The sequence below is a fragment of the Lipophrys pholis genome (genome assembly GCF_963383615.2).
Source record: "Lipophrys pholis genome assembly, chromosome: 10".
Taxonomy (NCBI): domain Eukaryota; kingdom Metazoa; phylum Chordata; class Actinopteri; order Blenniiformes; family Blenniidae; genus Lipophrys; species Lipophrys pholis.
Window position 1 is genome coordinate 13979206 of NC_137640.1, and position 17009 is coordinate 13996214.

General features: G+C 40.6%; 1 protein-coding gene across 5 annotated transcripts; it reads right to left on the bottom strand.

Moving 5' to 3' along the window:
* Positions 1-810: 810 nt before the first annotated feature.
* spata6 (spermatogenesis associated 6) lies at positions 811-16753 on the bottom strand. 5 transcript variants are annotated; one of them, XR_013935741.1, is made up of 12 exons: positions 16606-16753; positions 14260-14397; positions 13745-13793; positions 13575-13616; positions 13329-13441; positions 12310-12390; positions 7344-7784; positions 6078-6180; positions 5870-5941; positions 5546-5586; positions 4715-4866; positions 811-1108 (listed from the first exon to the last, which is right to left on the bottom strand). XR_013935741.1 is itself a non-coding variant. In XM_080473807.1 (12 exons), the coding sequence occupies exons 3-12, from the start codon at positions 14335-14337 to the stop codon at positions 1009-1011; spliced, it is 1200 nt and encodes a 399-aa protein (XP_080329933.1). In that variant the 5' UTR covers positions 14338-14397; positions 15132-15182; positions 16606-16730; the 3' UTR covers positions 811-1008. The 5 variants fall into 5 exon arrangements, 3 of the variants coding, with proteins under 3 accessions (XP_080329933.1, XP_080329932.1, XP_080329931.1); XR_013935742.1 differs by having other exon boundaries at positions 4683-4866; XM_080473807.1 differs by lacking the exon at positions 5870-5941 and adding an exon at positions 15132-15182 and having other exon boundaries at positions 16606-16730.
* Between the last annotated feature and the right edge of the window lie 256 nt (positions 16754-17009).

A 17009-nucleotide genomic window follows, 5' to 3' on the forward strand; every position in this document is an offset into this window, starting at 1 on the left:
TGTGTCACGGTTTTTTCCTCTCCATTGTCTGTTTTTATATCTTGCGTGCATCGTTTTATAGCTCTGGAGCATGTTTAACACGTACACTGTAAAAAATGAGACTGTCCTCTGAACAGACGTGATCAATATGAGTCTAGTTTGATAGCTAATGAGACTCCTGCTGCACATTTACTCAGTCGTCTAAGGTACCGTCAAAAAGTGTGTAAATTATTGCCCTCATATAAAGGGAGATGTCTTATATTTAGTGTCATTCAAAGCTAATCTGTGCGGAGCTGCAGTTTTATATAGCAGTGGTAAAGCTGTGATTCTGCTCCATAAAGTACAGTAAAATGTATGAAATGACTGAAGTGACGGTGACCTCACCGACAGCAGCACACACACACACACACACACACACACACACACTTGTGTATCGTCATTCCTGCTCTCAGTAAATCTGAGTCTTCTGCTCTTTCATTCAGGATTACTTTAGTTCCTCCGCTCTCTCTCTCTCTCTCTCTCCCTCTCAAATCTCCTCAGTCTCTCGTAGCCCCTGGCTCCCACCGGTGGCTCTGGGCTACCTTCTTGTTTCTTTTGTTCTGCTAGAGATGAGCCCTTAACAGCTGCAGCTTACATCCACTTCCCACACACACCATTAAAAAAAAATAAATAAATGTTGCTCGTTTCTATCCAAGCCCGTTTCAAACAGAGCTTTGGAGAAATTAAACCAAGTCTCTTTAAAATGCAGCCCAGCCGATGGTCTGTGCTGCTGAATGTGAACCCGGCAAGTTTCCTGCCTCTTTGAAGAACAAGCACGAATTGCGGCTCAGCGAGTTTTGAAAAATCAACATTTAATCAGTGTGAGATGAACATGAATTGTTCCAACGGTAAAACCATGAGGGTGAGTGCGAGTGTTTACACAGACGACACCAAAGATTGATCATTAACATTAAAATATGCATCATTACAGTTAGTTATTCGATAGTGAATATTGTGTTATATGAAATACATTGGGGTATTGCTCAAAGGTCAAAGGTCAGAGGGCTGGTCTCTGCTGGCTTTGTGTGTCTGTAAAATCCTTTGGACCCGGCTGTGGATCTGCTCCCCGTAGGACGAACTGGGCTGAAGCCTGCGGAGCAAAAACAAAGTCGTTAACATGAAGTTTGGTTTCACACGGCGCGTTCACGCTTCACATGTTGCTTTTGCACTGTTGCCGTCTGCAACAAACCCGAGTCCCCTGCACGTCTATTTGGGTCATTCCCACCGCCTTCGTCCCCAAATAGAATCTCAAATAAAACCGTTAGAAAACCTTTAAATGTATTTTCTTTTGTAGTATTTTGCTCATCGGTGTCTTTTAATTGTGGAACTTTTTTTTTTAGTCAACATAATATTTTTGAAATATTAATTATTATACAATTATTTTTCTTTACTTAGATTTGGCTTCTTGGTCATCAGTAACATCTACGGTAGTTAAACATCCAGTTTTTATCCCTGAGATAAAGTTAACATCATATAAGACATTCTTGGCCAAAAGGAAGACAAAAGTGAAGGTTGAGGGAAAAAGGGGGAGAACTGCTGGTCAACATAGATTATGAAAAGTGACAAAAAAGGTGGAATAAAACATCAAATTATTACAAAAACTAACGAGTTAAAAAGTGATTGATAGAATTGCCAATAAATTGAACCCAGGAGGGGCGATAAATGGAGCTACACGTCCAACTCTTGTTTATTTTTGCGGTTATCGTTTCCATTGATACTGAGTTGGAGTGTGATATAAATGAGACCTGGGTCTGTTTTCTTCTCTTCTTCACATTAGAATATATTGTAGTCGAGCTCAACATTAATGCAGACGACCATCTAAACAAGAAAAGAGAATTAAAACTCCCCGAGAAGAAAAATCTACGAATGAACGTTATGTTGAACTTGACTTGAGTGTCAAAGTGTGAAATGGCCGGGACACGTTGAATCATCACAGCAATGAAAATACCAAATATCAAAGTAGAAGCCAAACACCCCTTAAAAGACATTTGAGAGGCTCTAAACTGAATATAGTTACTGTAATGTTGTAACGGCGTTCCAATCTTAAATTGATATGTTATTACGCACCATGGAATTCAGATTTGATACGGATTTAAATTACTGATCAACTTTCTCGGAACCTCAAAATTTAAGTTCTTACTTTTGAAAACATCTTTCGAGTTTTTGTTTTTATTGACAAATGAACAGTGTTGTTAAAGAAGGTTTGTTTTCAGCTCAGGATCCCGTTCATTGCAGCCTGTGAAGACATTCCGAAGCACGCTGATGTGAGGAGGAATGTCTAATGTCTATTAACCACAATGGAACTGCAATTATTTCTCAGAGGTTTGAAAGGTTCGAGGCTTTTTCTGTTGGAAACAATCAAATGCAGTTTTGTTGCTACTCGTTGCTTCTTAACCCTTTTTGATAAATGAGTAGCTTCACTTTCAGCCACCAAATAAATGGTCTGTTTCCATTTGGCCCTCTGGTTGAGGAAGACGTTTCCGTGACCCTCAGTCTGATCAGAGTCGCCGTTTCCTGGTTTTTGAGGATTCGCTCACAATATCACTTCTGTCCACTAGTCGGTGCTGCAGCCAAACACAAGATGAAAAGAAAGGACAAGCCGCTTGTGTTGAAAAATAAGCTCTGAAATTGATGGCGCCTCCGTCTTAATATTCATTTAGATTTTGTCAACAACTCCCTAACTTTTTAGTGCAAATAATATTCCACGATTGTGAGTTGTGCCTTCTGAACGGGGGAAGCCTCCTGCATGTGCTTCATCAGTGCGATAGGAGTGTGTCTGCGAGGCGGCCAAAGGCAGTTATGAAACAACAGATTGCTCTGACAGAAATAAATTCCTGTATTTCCTCTCATCTACGTCTAGTTGAGTGGAGGGGAGATGAGTGGCAGGTGTCTTGGCTGGGCTGGCAGTGCAGGAACGGGGGCTTTTCATCTGTTATCAGATAAACTCACTACCTGCTTCAAAAAGTCATCAAGGACAAATCATCCGGAGACATGAATAGACTGAGACTTCAGGGCTTAGGGGGCAAACGTCACCGCTGGCATCTGTCATTTTCTTTATAGATCAGAGATTGGTGGAAACACGTGCCCCTCTGCCTGTCGGAGGGAATCTACAAAGGCCCGCTCTAATCTCCCACCCAGCAGAACCTGTCGCGTTTCCAACCCGGGGAAACTATCCTTCATTTCCCGCAATTTATTTTTCAGTTTAAGATTGTTCATTGATTTTTAATGTTTACTCGTGGACTGAGCAGAAGGGAAGAGGAGCGGCAAGCAGAAACAAACAAACAAAGGAGCGCCGGCGCCGCTGCTGTGTTCCACTCACAGCTGCTGTGATCGATGACGAGGTCTCTCTGAATGTATTAAAGTGTGCGTCGGGTCAAATGTATCAGTCTCAAGCTCAAACACAAATCAATACCATTTTCCTCTTTGTTTTCTCTTCTCCCTCCGTAATGAACAAACATGACAAGACATCAGCTTCTGTAATTTAAAAGGTGGAGGGGAATTTATCCTGCCCGTCGAGTGTGATCAGAATTAAAGATTGGATGTGTATGTACACACAAGGACGCACGCGCACACGCACACACATACACACACATGCAGACAAACAGACGATGGCAACAGCAGCAGCGTATGGCCAACATCTCAGGGGATTTCCATATATTTGCTGTGGACTGTAATTGGAAACTCATACAGGTGTCTCTTTTGCTTTTAAGATCTTTTCAGCAAACACACGACGATTTACACAGATGGATCCGGATAAATTCAGGGCAAACACCACAAAAAAAAAAGAAAAAGAAAAAGAAAAGAGGATTAAGCTCGCTCCTGCTCTTGCGAGAGTGTGAGGACAAGCTGTTTGTTTTGTGGCCAATAAAGTCAAACTCAGATCTCAGAGGTGATTCTGAAAGAGTTTGGCTGGTGAATATCTGCTGATTATGAGATTTAAGTGCAAGTGAAAACACAAAGTTCACTAATTTCTAACATTTATTATCTAGCCTACAGACGTAAAGATTGCTTATGTAAGAATTCAGTATATAGAACTGAAATGTTTCAAGCTTTTTAGTATCATACTTTATCTGAGCTTAATATCAAAATATTAGAATATTTCACAAAGTCTTTCTTTTTTCCTTTTGTTTTTTAACCCAAGGCCATATTGACCACTACATTAACAATAACAATAAAAAGCTTATGAAAAGACAAATTAGTGCAGGCTGGTTTGAACAGACGAAGAACTTCTCTTTAAGAATTGGTGAAAATGTTTAGTTTTTATTGGACGACCTTTACTTTTTGATCGCTGAGCTCATAAGATCATAATGATCTAATTATTAAATTTTTTTGAGAATATACCATGTTTCATTACTCAAAAGCTAAACTTGTAAGGAAATAAATCATACATCAGCTCCTCAGTTATCCATGGACTGAAACCATAGTTTTACTCTCTCGTCTGGAATAGAAGTATTTATTTTTATCTGTTTAAAAGAAAGAAAAAAAAAAAAAAACAGGGTCTATATGCAAAAGCTTCAAAACCATCTTATGTACAATTTTCTTTTACTTTAAACTTTATTGTCATCTAAAGGTACGCATTGTTTAACTATATTCAACTTTTTATAAAAAACAATTCAATTGCATTATGCATTGAATATAATACATTACACATTTTGCGGTTTTACTTTTGTTAAATCTCCAAGCAGTAAGTGGCGACCTTTCTCGGAGGGAACAGCTGACGGCCGATGAAGGACTTCTGGACAAGTTGGCGTGAGCCGAGGACGGACGTCTTGTCGGACTTCTGATCTGCGGCTCATGTTTGGACGATGAGTCGATGGCTGATCGGACGGAGGCAGAGCCAGATTCAACCTGGAAGAGAAATTCCCAATAACACCATGATTGGACACGTTTTGTCCAGAATGTATCATTCTTTATTATCCTGTTTTACTGTCTTCATGATAAAATAGTTTGCTTCTTTTTGAGAGCTGATATCATCTTTTGTTTTGAACAAACTCCACCTGACAAACTTGCTGGAGGGAGTCCTCAACATCAACACAAGTTAAACTAGTACAGATGATAAAAGTACCCTGATGAAATGATAGTCAACAACACAAAAATAAAGAGAGAGTACAGGTAAAGTACAGTAAAGTATTTTTCATGTGAAACATACACTAAAAGGAACTGATGAAAATCCTGATGCGTATACACTCTGCATTGCAATAATTGTAGTTTAACACATTTTAATATAGTCTTACAACCTTATAATCACAAATTAAGACTTTTCGCTTTTAAGACATTTTACAGTTCCTCAGGGACTCGAAATCCGTTTCAGTTAATGAAGCACAACATATTAACAGCAGGTAACATGTCATTTATTTCTCTGATGCTGCACTACTTTGACCAACAAACACGCTGTAGTGCAGAAAAGACTGAAGTTAAGCTTGAAATATGACACTTTAAGTTCATTGTTCAGGTACAATCGCCAATATAATATGGATGCACCAAAACAAAAACTTGTTTCATAATGAAATCGTATCACTGGACTTACGTTTGTTGAGTTTGGTCTGTAACTCTGCCGGAGAGAAGAATCTACATGAACAAAGACAAGGGTTGGTTTTTTTTTTTTTAATGAATGAAGAAAGTTCAGAGTAGTATTTAGCCTACACAGTGACACCATTAAATACAAAAAAAAAAACACTTAACAGGTAAACTTAACGGCTTCCAACTGTTTACAGAACCAGGCAAATTGGAGATCAGCGAAATAATTGAAAAAAACAACAACAAAAAAAACCTTAATCTCAGCATCTTAGTAACGAGACTGATTTCTGTTAACAAGCCAAACAAAACAGAGATGAATAATAGCATTAGTTACGGTTAATGATGGTATCATCAGGATGTTATTAAAGGCACCAGACCACAACAAGAGCAACTTCAGCTGGCTGCCCTTTAAAAAAAAACAAAAAAACAAACCACAGCTTGTCATCTGGTCCTGGAAAATTTGAAGCCAAGTTTATTCCTGCATAAAATTATCTCACACTGTTATGCAAATGGGGCTACATGTTTTATTTCTGGTAATTTACCCTTGTGATCAGCTGAGAAGCTGACAGACCGCCGAAGTGCACTTCCATTTAGTGTGGAGGAGGAAGGAGACGCCACTGAAGAGGGATTATTGCAGCGAGAGACCTGGCAGAACAGCAAAAAGATGTTTAATGGAGTTACTGTTACAATTCCAACTTATTTTATACCGATTAGAAAAGATTGAAAGAGGCCGAAAACCCACTTTTCTTCAGTTTGACCTGCTAATTGGTCCAAAAGTTTACCAAGTGGTTTTGCCATTATATTGCATAAATGAAGTCAACATCATTCACAATGGATCATCGCTTTCAACCTGAGCACGTTTAAGTAGAACCTCACCGTCAAGTAATTTTCTGTCATCTCAACCTCGAGTCATTTCGTAGAGAAAATCACAACGAAGGAAACAATAACAGCCTTTTTCATTAAAGCCTTCGCCCGCGTACCGAGACTCTGATATTTATAGACACGGGGTTCCCTTCACACACAAAGCAGGAGCTGAGGCTTGAAGCATGCGCTCATAATGCATTCACCATTGGGCTCAACTACTTCATTAGGTATCTATTTGTTAATTGCAGCTTGACTCTCAATTATCAGGGTTAATTGTGGTGAGAAGATTCCCTCAGGAAATCTAGTGACGGTGAAGCAATGCTCCTGTCTTCAGTCAAACTCCATTCATATGTGTGACAAAAACAAACACGGCACTTAATCGTTTCTCACAATAACAAGCTCGCAAGTACAATTTGAAATTCATACCTCAAGATTAGATTTGATGTAAATGAAAAGGCAGAAATACAAAATACGGCGGGGAGCTTAGCGAGGGAGGAGCAGAGGACCCGAGGCTGCGCCGTTCCTGTCCATCGACTGTAAACATTCCCCAAGGCTGGGTGATCAGAAAATCACTCTCTTTTATATGCAAATATCTCCTTGCAGTGATACAGTCATAATTAAAGCGTTAACAAATGACTGTGTTGCAGCCCAAATACAGGATGTGTGCTATTAGAGCCTGCTGGAGTCCCTCAGTGAGGATAATAAGCCATATTCCAAACACATGCAAACATTGTCATGACGTCAAAACCCATTAACGGCTCAGGAAGAAAGATTAAACCCTGCTCTCTTATTATGCCTTCCTTTTAATCTGCCAACCAGATTAAGAACAATTTTGGGACGCTCCCAAAGAGGCTTGAACTACCGTACATCAACTCTGGACCTTATTAATCTTCTAATCGCAGAGCGCTGAACACGCTGGCGAAGAAGAATACAGCTAACGTTACCAAAAATGGCGGCTGACTCTGCGTTTCCTTCCTGAAGTGGTGAGGCCCCAGCTGAAGGTGGCTAAGCCTCTGCCTGGTGTCCTCGGAGAGCTGGCACATCTTGCGGTGGGTGTAAGGGGACAAGGCTCGTGCCCTTGAAGAAACTGTATGCTGCTGGTATCCGCAGTCCGCGAAAGCTCTAGTAACACCGCGTCGCTTTCCTTTGCCGTCTCGTTGAGGGCTACGACCAGACGGCGATGAAAGGGCCGAGCGTCTGGATGTCGCTAATGGGGCACAGTCTGTAATTCTCGACTCAACATTTAACGTTTCTTTCCTTCCCTTCAGAGAGACTCTGCTTCCGCCACCTGGTCTGATGAAATGCCCAGTCGATGGCGGAGGCTTCCTTGTTGAACTTTGTCTGGACGGGGTTAAAGACGGCCTTACGGGAGAAAGGCTGCAGGTCTGGGGGAACAAAGCAAAAACAGAACATGTTGTTTAAACCTGGTGAAGTGTCCTCATACTTCCCTTTTTAAGTCGACACGCAGCACTTCAATAGTTTACGTGTAATCTCTTCAAACAGTGTCAGCCATTCTTAGCCACAGACTCACTCTCAGTGGACAGAGCCATTAAAGCATAAACTAAATCATTCAGCTTGAGCGTTACAGCAGCGACAGTCAGCACTGCCATGGAGACAACCTCTGCAGAATTACCCCAATAACTGTAATGATGCCTAACATTATTCTCCAATGCAATATCCCACTTCCTGCAGGTAATGCCAAGCGGAGATAAATAAGTTAAGGTAAAATGTTAATTGCATTTGATGTCCATCTCCAGTCTAATATGATAAAGAAGCATAGCCGGGCTGTAAAACCAAGATAATCTAAATGCTAATTAGGAAAATCACACCACATTAAAACATTTCTTTTTTTTTTTTTTATAAAGAAAAACGATGATGAATAAAGCCACGCCGAGACTGCCATTTTAGAGCGATCTCATTTAATGGAATTAAGAAGAGTAAGCCTTCTTCCCCAAATCCCTTCACATCTCTTTACTTCCTTCAGCTCGGCTCTCTCTTCAAGTCTTGGACAAACACTGAGAGACTGAGACAAATTTCTTCCGTCACCAGCAAGCGGGGCCTCGGGTGATTAAGTATTGGTTTTAGACGTTCAGTTCAACGAAAGGGCGGGATGCTGATAAATAACAACAAGGCTAATTGTCTACAGCCATGCAGGTGTATCAGCATAATGACTCATGAAGATGCTGAGCACTCACAGGAAGCAAACATGTAAGCAGTATAGGCAGTTGCAGTATTTATGACAGTGATACTGCAATTCACAAGATAATGTTTGCTAAATGTCACTGGACACAAAGACTAACTGTGCCTGCTGGTAACGTGGAAATACACACAGATATCACATAAATTAGACCAGAAGAAAGTCTGAAATGGCTCAAGGACCAACAATAAAATTCCTTTCTGCATAATGTCTAATAATTAATTCTGCTGTTGAAGGAATTTCCTAACCACAGATACTATTGAAATGCACATGCAGTTTTGTCTCTCTGACATCAGATTGAACTGGCGGTGGTGTGAAGCGTATCGATAGCCCCATAAGTGAGAACTTTGATTAAATCTGTTCAGTACTGCTTTATGATCAATACATGAATACAAATAATCAAATATCACAGTGACAAAATTTCACAACGTCCTTCACAATGACTTTACTTTTAGCTGCAAACATAAACCTGATGGTGGCTTTAATGTGAACGATCTTTGAACACAACATCACTAACCTGCATTTCTTGAAAAATAACACACTGCCAGAGTCGGACCACAAATTTATTGGTAGCGATTTAGAACTTTTGCAGTATTTGCTGTCCCACTACATCTCTCTCAGAATAGGACATAAACTGTCAGCCGGTGGGCAGGTAGGGAAATACCTCTGCCGAGGAGCCATTAGGAGAGAGAAAATGGATTATTTCGACTGTCTGACAGCCACAGTGGTGCTCTGATCCAGACGTCCCCCTGAGGGACCCGGAGAACACTCTGACAATCTGCCTGGCTGTCAGTGACATCGCATTTAAACAAATAGCTTAGCTTAGGTTACCGCACCTGGGAAATGTATGGTACTGTTTCCGACACAACGTGCTCATTGTTGTGTGATGGATCAAATGTGACTCACAGGACTGTCTGTGAAACATTTTCATTCATCTTGTTTCTTGAAGATTTTCTGGCAACAATTAGAGCACTATCTTCTATGAGTGTCCTTCTGTTCCAGCCCACATGAATTGAGACTCACATTTCATAGCCTTACTCCACTGGATTAATGGAATGCTTCATATGAACGCTGAACCCCAGTTAAACACCTTTAAACGGGCGAACTGTAGCTGCTCTTTTTGACGAAGGTCCATCTCAAATAGACATTGCAAGAGTTTTTCACAAGAGTTCCTCCAATTCACCACACTGATGCAAAAGTGAAACACAGAGTAACTTTCATCCCAGCGGTTAAGAAGAGAGGACACTTTGAGTGACAGAAAATGATTCTGTCAGAAAAAGACAGTGATCATCATAGTTTTAATTTAGGATTGACGTATTTAGGTACAGAGTGCACTATCTTGCTACACACTGATCAAATGAATGATTTCCAAATGTTGTTTATCTTTAAGGTGATCTAGATACATATAACATCTCATTCCATCTTTCCAGAGCAGGACGATTTGAGAGAGAATAGTCCGTCTCCGTCTCCGTCTCTGTCTCTGACTGTCTTAAATAAAGGCTGGTTGAGCTTGACGGTTCAGCAGTCAAAGTGTCAGAATTGGTCGCAGATTCAAATGCTGCAACAGTCGTGTGCTTCTCCAAGTTGCTCTTGAGAATATTTCCATATTTCCACACTTGCTCCTTGGGACAATAGAGTTATATGTATTATCAGATCTGTGTCGGATTAAGTCATCTGTTAAATGAAATTGTCAAAATCATAATTGAATTAAGCAAAGGCCTAAGCTAATGTATTTTTTTTTTTTAAGTTTATGATATTTTCATTAATAATTAACCTTTATATTATGATCCTGAAGCAACAACTTGGACCATATAAAGTCAAAGAGTATCAATAAACCTCCATCATAATTTCCTCTCACCCGAGGTGAAATTGTTTCTCAGTGATTAATAGTATCATTAAAACATGAGAAAAGACAATCACGAGATTGAGAAACACAGAGTGAGTATTTTCTGTTCTGTACCAATTGATAAACTGATTAAACATTTATATATTTTAGCAATATATTGAAACTATGAGCATTTTTTCGACCCTGCCATGAAATGAAAATAGTCTCTATCCATAACGGCAGCTTAAATATTAATAATACCGGGGGTCCTTGTACAAGAAATAAAGAAGACAAAAGAAAGACATTAAACAAAAAGGTCACACTGGTAACACACTGTCTGGACACATGTTGAAGAACTAACAGGCTTTCAGCTTCAGTCAAAACTCTCTGCTACTCGGACGTGTGAGAAGAGCTTTGTTATCACCATCACAGATCTGCTTGTCTGTAATTATATTTACAAGGAGAGAACAGATACCCTTGAAACACCGGCAGTATAGATAGATAGATGCAGTAGCCATGGCAACAATAGAGGATGGGCATGTAGGGACAAAACAGGCAAATGTGATGGTGAGCGAGCGATGCCACTCATTAGAGCCCTCCAGAGATCACATTGAAGTCCAAGTGTTTCAAACTGACAAACAGCTCCTCCAATATGTTTACAAATCAACAACAGACACACAGCACAGAAGTTAAAAGCAAGAAACTATACAGTTAAAAGGAAGTGGGATACACAGCTTGTGTGCGTGCATGTATGCCCTTCTTCCAGTCTTATTGTGAGGTCAAAACTCATGAGCTGATTAACCCTGTGGGGTCTAACCTCAACTGTAGAACTGATATAATGTAATCCAGAACAATGATTAATATTAGCAATGCCAAAAGTCATATACATGCTAAATTGTGCAACTTGGAGATCATGACTCCACACTGTCACCGTCCACTGAATCAGAGAAGACAACAGCTAAAGTTTAAATCAAACTGAATATACTAATATACACTGAGAATAACAGAATGACATTGTCTACGGGTGAGATGAAGATGAGAAGCTGATGTTGCTGATGTCCAAGCTAAGAGGTGGAGGAGATGAGGAACACTGACACAGTCTCACATTCATCTTTGTGACTTTGATGCATTTCTATTGGTCAAAAAGCAGCTGTAGGTGGTCGCAGCAGTCACATTGTGAGGTGTAGTGAGACAGCCTTCCTTGTATTTCTGACACTGTCTGTAGATTATCTCTGCCTATCTGGACAAAGACTTGCCAGGAGCCAGGTATTATCACGCTTGCTCATCTGTTGTCTGAAGCACGCAAAAAAACAACAACAAAGAAATCTTTACCCGTCCCTACGACAGTCTGAGTGCTGAGTTTCTGATTGTTAGGATTTGGGTCAGACTTTAGGAACTTGGACGTGACGTGATAGTCTAAAAAGCAAAGTAATGCAATTTTGTCATTCACCCAGACCAATCAGCGTAGTCATCAGGTGTGTTGGCAGTGACGGCACATTTAAACTGTGTAGGAATGAGGCGCCCCAGGGCCAGGACTGTCCAGCCCTGACCCAGACCAACATATTCCCTGCACGAGTGAACGCGTGAGTCGGTATTTGTTTCTATTAAGAGGGACAACAATCCGTTTACACTCTCATGCCTGGATCATCACATTTTTATGGGATGACACATTTTAAAATCAGATCAATGTTAAGGTCACTTTAAAGTGAAGGTTACAGTGAGGGTTGATGGTGATGTGAGGGTGTGTGTGTGTGTGTGTGTGTGTGTGTGTGTGTGTGTGTGTGTGTGTGTGTGTGTGTGTGTGTGTGTGTGTGTGTGTGTGTGTGTGTGTGTGTGTGTGTGTGTGTGTGTGCGGGACCTATGTGATGTGATAAAAGGACATACTTACTGGTAAGGCAGCCCAGCTGTCTCTCCCATCACTCTCCTCTATGACGGATGTTGTGGTAAAGTCTAGTTTAGGGGAGATTCCCTGGAGGGAGAAGAACAATAGAACAAACACAACATCTTTAACAGGGAGATGAAGACAAAGGACAGACAACAGCACCGCCTCCAACACCAATTTACAACTGCAAATCTCCCATCTATGCTTCGGTTGAGAAAAACAAATTGCAGAAAAGATAAAGGCTCCAGTGATGTTTAAATAATAAAGCACTTGAAGAGGGACACCTAAATTGATACGTCGCCCCCAAACACAAACACATAAAAGCAATGGTGAGGGAAATGGTGTTTTAGGATATTTAAAAATGGCAGTTGGTGCCTCAGAGGACAAGGAGAGAAAAGAAAAACGCTATCTCCAGTCAAGGAGGGAGACGAGTGAAAGCAAGGAGGAGGTCGAGGGAGAGAGGGATGATATAAGTTGAGGAGGACAGAAAAAGAAGCAGAAAAAATAGAGGAGATGACGAGTGAGTTGTTTTTCCAGTCTGCAAAGCCGAGACAGTCGACAGCTGCATATGAAAAATGCCATCGTTCAGAGGAATCTGCAATGTCTGAAACAAGACAGTCCTTTGGAATTGGTTGTCTTGGAAGTGTACTTGCCTGTCATGAGGACAACAAGTGGAGCTTCTGAAATCTCACTGAGAAAAATCAACAGTCGCCTCCAGTTATTGAGAGCAAAGGTAATACTGGTGCCAATCAAGCTGGATCGCATGGTGAGCTCCACGTTGCACTCTGTGACATTTGATTCACGTTGAATATGTTGACTGACAGGAATATTAAGTCAGTGGTATACTATTTGGATGTCCGCTATGTTCACAGAGAAGGAAAAATAGGATGTATAAACTGATCTGCATTTATCCAAAGGCTCTATGTAAAAAAAAAACAACTTAGACATCGGTGACTCTCTAGACATCTTTATCCACCGACCTATGATTCGATGAAGATTCAATGAATAAATAGAGAGCAGCTTACAAAAAAGGAATAGGACCTTTTCATCAGTATTTCACCCTCTGCTGCTCCATCTCCGGGATCAGGGTACAGGAAACTTCTGGTGTTTTCTTCCACTGTGGCCAGGATTTCACCCTCTAGAGACCGCACACAAAGAGAACACATGAACGCACACACACACAATCCAAGGCGAAGACCCTGTTTTTGCAGTGTAACGCCCCGATACAGTGGGGACTGAACAAGCCCATACGGCACCAACTAAACACATACCTGGAGGCACCGACTGAATCAGCTCAAAAGACGTTGTGTCAGCTAAGAGGAAGGAGAGAATAAAATGAGTGTGAGCTAATGATTGGTATCACAGCTAATAGCCTATAAGCCTGCATGGGATAAGATTCAGGACTGAAAGAAGAGGGAGAAAATCCCAGACGGCCATTTACCTTCAAGGAGGTCAGCTACATCAGCAGGGTCAACGGCACCGGGGAAAGTCTGGTAAAACAAACAGTACAGACAGAGCCGATCAATTCTGATAAGAAGATCTGGCAGACAGGCCAGTATCTCGTGTTGCCACTTCCTCAAGAGAAACGACTTTGATCAGGACCTGGTGAGGAAATGGTCAAAGTGGAGGGTTGCTGGTGAGAATCCTGACCATTTCAAAACGCTGCTCGGCAGCATAATAACCCTTTGACTCCGATCTGCAAACGAAAACTTCCTCTGGTTAATAGGTGCACAACAAAGCACATAGAAAAGGTGAAAATATTTCTTCTACAGTTAACATCTAAATACACGTACAGTCAATAAATGTCACTGCATTAAGAGGCATCGAAAAGAAACCCATGAGCATTTCTTTTATCTTTTTGCAAAATCTAAACAGAACTCCCACAAACTAATAGCAATCCTATGTCAGACCCAGGAAGACTTTTTTTTTTTCTGTGATGAATTGCATTATTCTTACCTTGACAAAAACCATTTTGTGGTGGAACACTAAAGGGAAGACTGGAGGCAAACAGGGGGTCTTCTTGAATTGGCCCATGATGCACACACTGAGGTAGATCTCATTCTTCTTGGAGAGAAGCACTCCCGGGCATGTGATCTGTACACAGTGGCATGTGTTGAACATCTGGCTGTTTCACTCCTTTCTCAGTGGATTGTGCATTCTTTTTAAAAAAAATGTTGATTTAAAAATGCAGATTATTCACAGAATATTACAGCACACACATCACACATAAAATGTTGTGGATATCAAAACAAAAACAGATAAAGACCATTCAAAATCAAAGTTACAAATAATTATATACAGATTCTGCAGGAATCAATATGTTGAGATGCACGATCTTCATAGCTCGTGAGTTTGATCCAATCAGTGTTATAAAATCGTTGCTTTGACTTGAAATGAACATTTCTGCTGATATATCAAAAGATGATATTTCAAACCTTTATTATATCTAAATACTTGATGTGTTACTAAATGCAGTAAATGTAAATATACTACATCGACAATGTGCACATATGGAAAATGGTTGTTTTTCACATTGCCACTGGACCGTTCTGATAAAAGTATGTTAACTTCAATACAACAGAAACTTTTGCTTTAAATAAGCAGAAAATATGACAAGATGATAATTAAAGCATGTTGGATAGAGGTTGCCAATTCTCCTTTTGTGAGACATATTTGAAAAGGTATTTAGAAAATGCCTTATTAAAGAACTTAAACTCCTCTAACATACTAAGGAGGGGCTGCACAGAGGCACAGTGGTTAGCAGCACTCTCGCCACATAGTGAGAAGATAGCTGCAGGACATTTCTATGAGGGGTGTGCACGCTCTACCTATGCGGGCCTGCTTTCGTCAGCTGGGATTGGCTCCAGCAACCCACGACCCTGAATTGGATAAAGCAATATAGAAGATGAATGAATGATAAGAGGAAATACATAATGGACACATTACCACCTAATAGACAATCAATGTTAAAGGAAATTGTATTTTGGTTCGAGCTGAACTCTGCAGAAGGTTCAACTTTGTACATTTACCATTAAAATGAGTTTAACTACAGTTGTATAGTGGTAGGCCAGGAGTGGGCAACTTTGGTCATTGTTTGTGCCCAAAATATCATCCTCATGACCAGAGGACCAAATTGTGACCGAGTGCATCTACCACATGGATATATAAGAACTATGGCAGCTGATTGTATGTGACAACTTTTCATTAACATCCATGCATTTGATACCAGGTTGAAATGTGTTTAAAGGGAACATCATCCATCACATGTGAAAGTTATTGGCTTGCTGTCTGCAAGTCTGGGGATGCAGACCACGTCTTTCCAAGATTATACAAAGTTCACAACACGATAACTGGCATGAAAAGAAAAACATATTTTCTGCTTTTTTATTTTAGCTTTCAGTATTCATCCATCCTTCTTCTATAAACTTCGGGTCATGGCTGAATCCAATCCCAGCTGACTGGTGGTGAAGGCAGGGTACAGTCTGGACTGGAATCAGGGAACAGTGAAGGTTTAATGCAGGGGTCTGCAACCTTTACCACCAAAGGAGCTGTTTTCCACCATTTCCACCAAATTAAATTCAAGTGAAGCTGAAAGACACATTCAATGTGGCTCACACAGCTCTGAGTGTTATGTATAGTTTTGATTTATGAACATAAACTGTATCTTATGCTAAATTATATTTCAATTACAATTTAAGATTTTCAGCAGTTTTTGATTTCCCCCCACATTTTTAAGGTTTTCTTTTCTTTTAGAAATCCTAGTCATTGTAGGCTTGTTCTTTAAGCTGTTTCAGCAGTGTGCGTGCGTGTGCGTGCGTGCGTGCGTGTGTCACTTCTTGTGATTTTAGCTATTTTTACTCATTTTAGTTGTGTCTTTTATAAAACCATTTTTAGCGAAGAGTTAAAGTCCTTTTGGAAATGACTTTGTGTGTAAATGAAAACAAGATAAAAAGTTTATTTAGGTATAATTTTGTGAGAGATCCGGGGAGCCACTCGAGAAGGACCAAAGGAGCTGCACATCTCTCTGGTTTAATGTTACGTTGGTTTCCATGGTAAAGGGTTACACCTAAACCGAGTGATTGGGTTTATTAGTCACGTCGCCCTCCACAACTACGTTAACAGTCAAGGACGTGCATGTTGAAGTGTTTGTGTGTGTTATTTGGTGTCTGTAGCAGTGTTGACTGCGGTCTGGTTAGTTTGGGAAACAGAAGAGGATGTGAGCTCGAGCTCGAGCTCGAGCTAGCGTCATCGACCAAGCTCCGAGAGACACACTGAATTTCAACCTAAAACAGCAACACTTACTTTCTGAATCTCCAGGAAAACGGTACATTTCAGAGACTTTGAGGGCTCGTTGGAGGATAAAAACATCGTTTTCCTAGCGTGAGCCCATCCATTCAACTTTTACACCGCGCTATCACAACAGCAACAGTCACCAAGCGGATGTAGAGTCACGTGACCAAGGAGCAACCAATCATAACCCCCCTCATCCACGCACGCACACACACGTTCATCTCAAGCAAGGAAGTAAAACATTTGTCCATTAAAATAAAAATGACTTGCCCGAGGGTTCAATCCAGCCAATGGGAGAACTTTTGAAAAGCGTGGACATTCTTCAATAAAAATTACAGCTGCTAATAATTTCCCCCCTGAGGTCCTTTTTTATTAGTGATAGTGAAGGACAGATGCAGAACCAAAATGAGCTTGAC

Coding starts and splice junctions, on each gene's coding strand:
- spata6 (XM_080473805.1), bottom strand. CDS start 16,671: ATGTTTTTATCCTCCAACGAGCCCTCAAAGTCTCTGAAATGTACCGTT. Junction 13,794..14,259: donor ACAAAATGGTTTTTGTCAAG/GTAAGAATAATG, acceptor TTGTTTTACCAG/ACTTTCCCCGGTGCCGTTGA. Junction 4,867..5,545: donor ACAGACCAAACTCAACAAAC/GTAAGTCCAGTG, acceptor TTTCTCTTCCAG/GTTGAATCTGGCTCTGCCTC.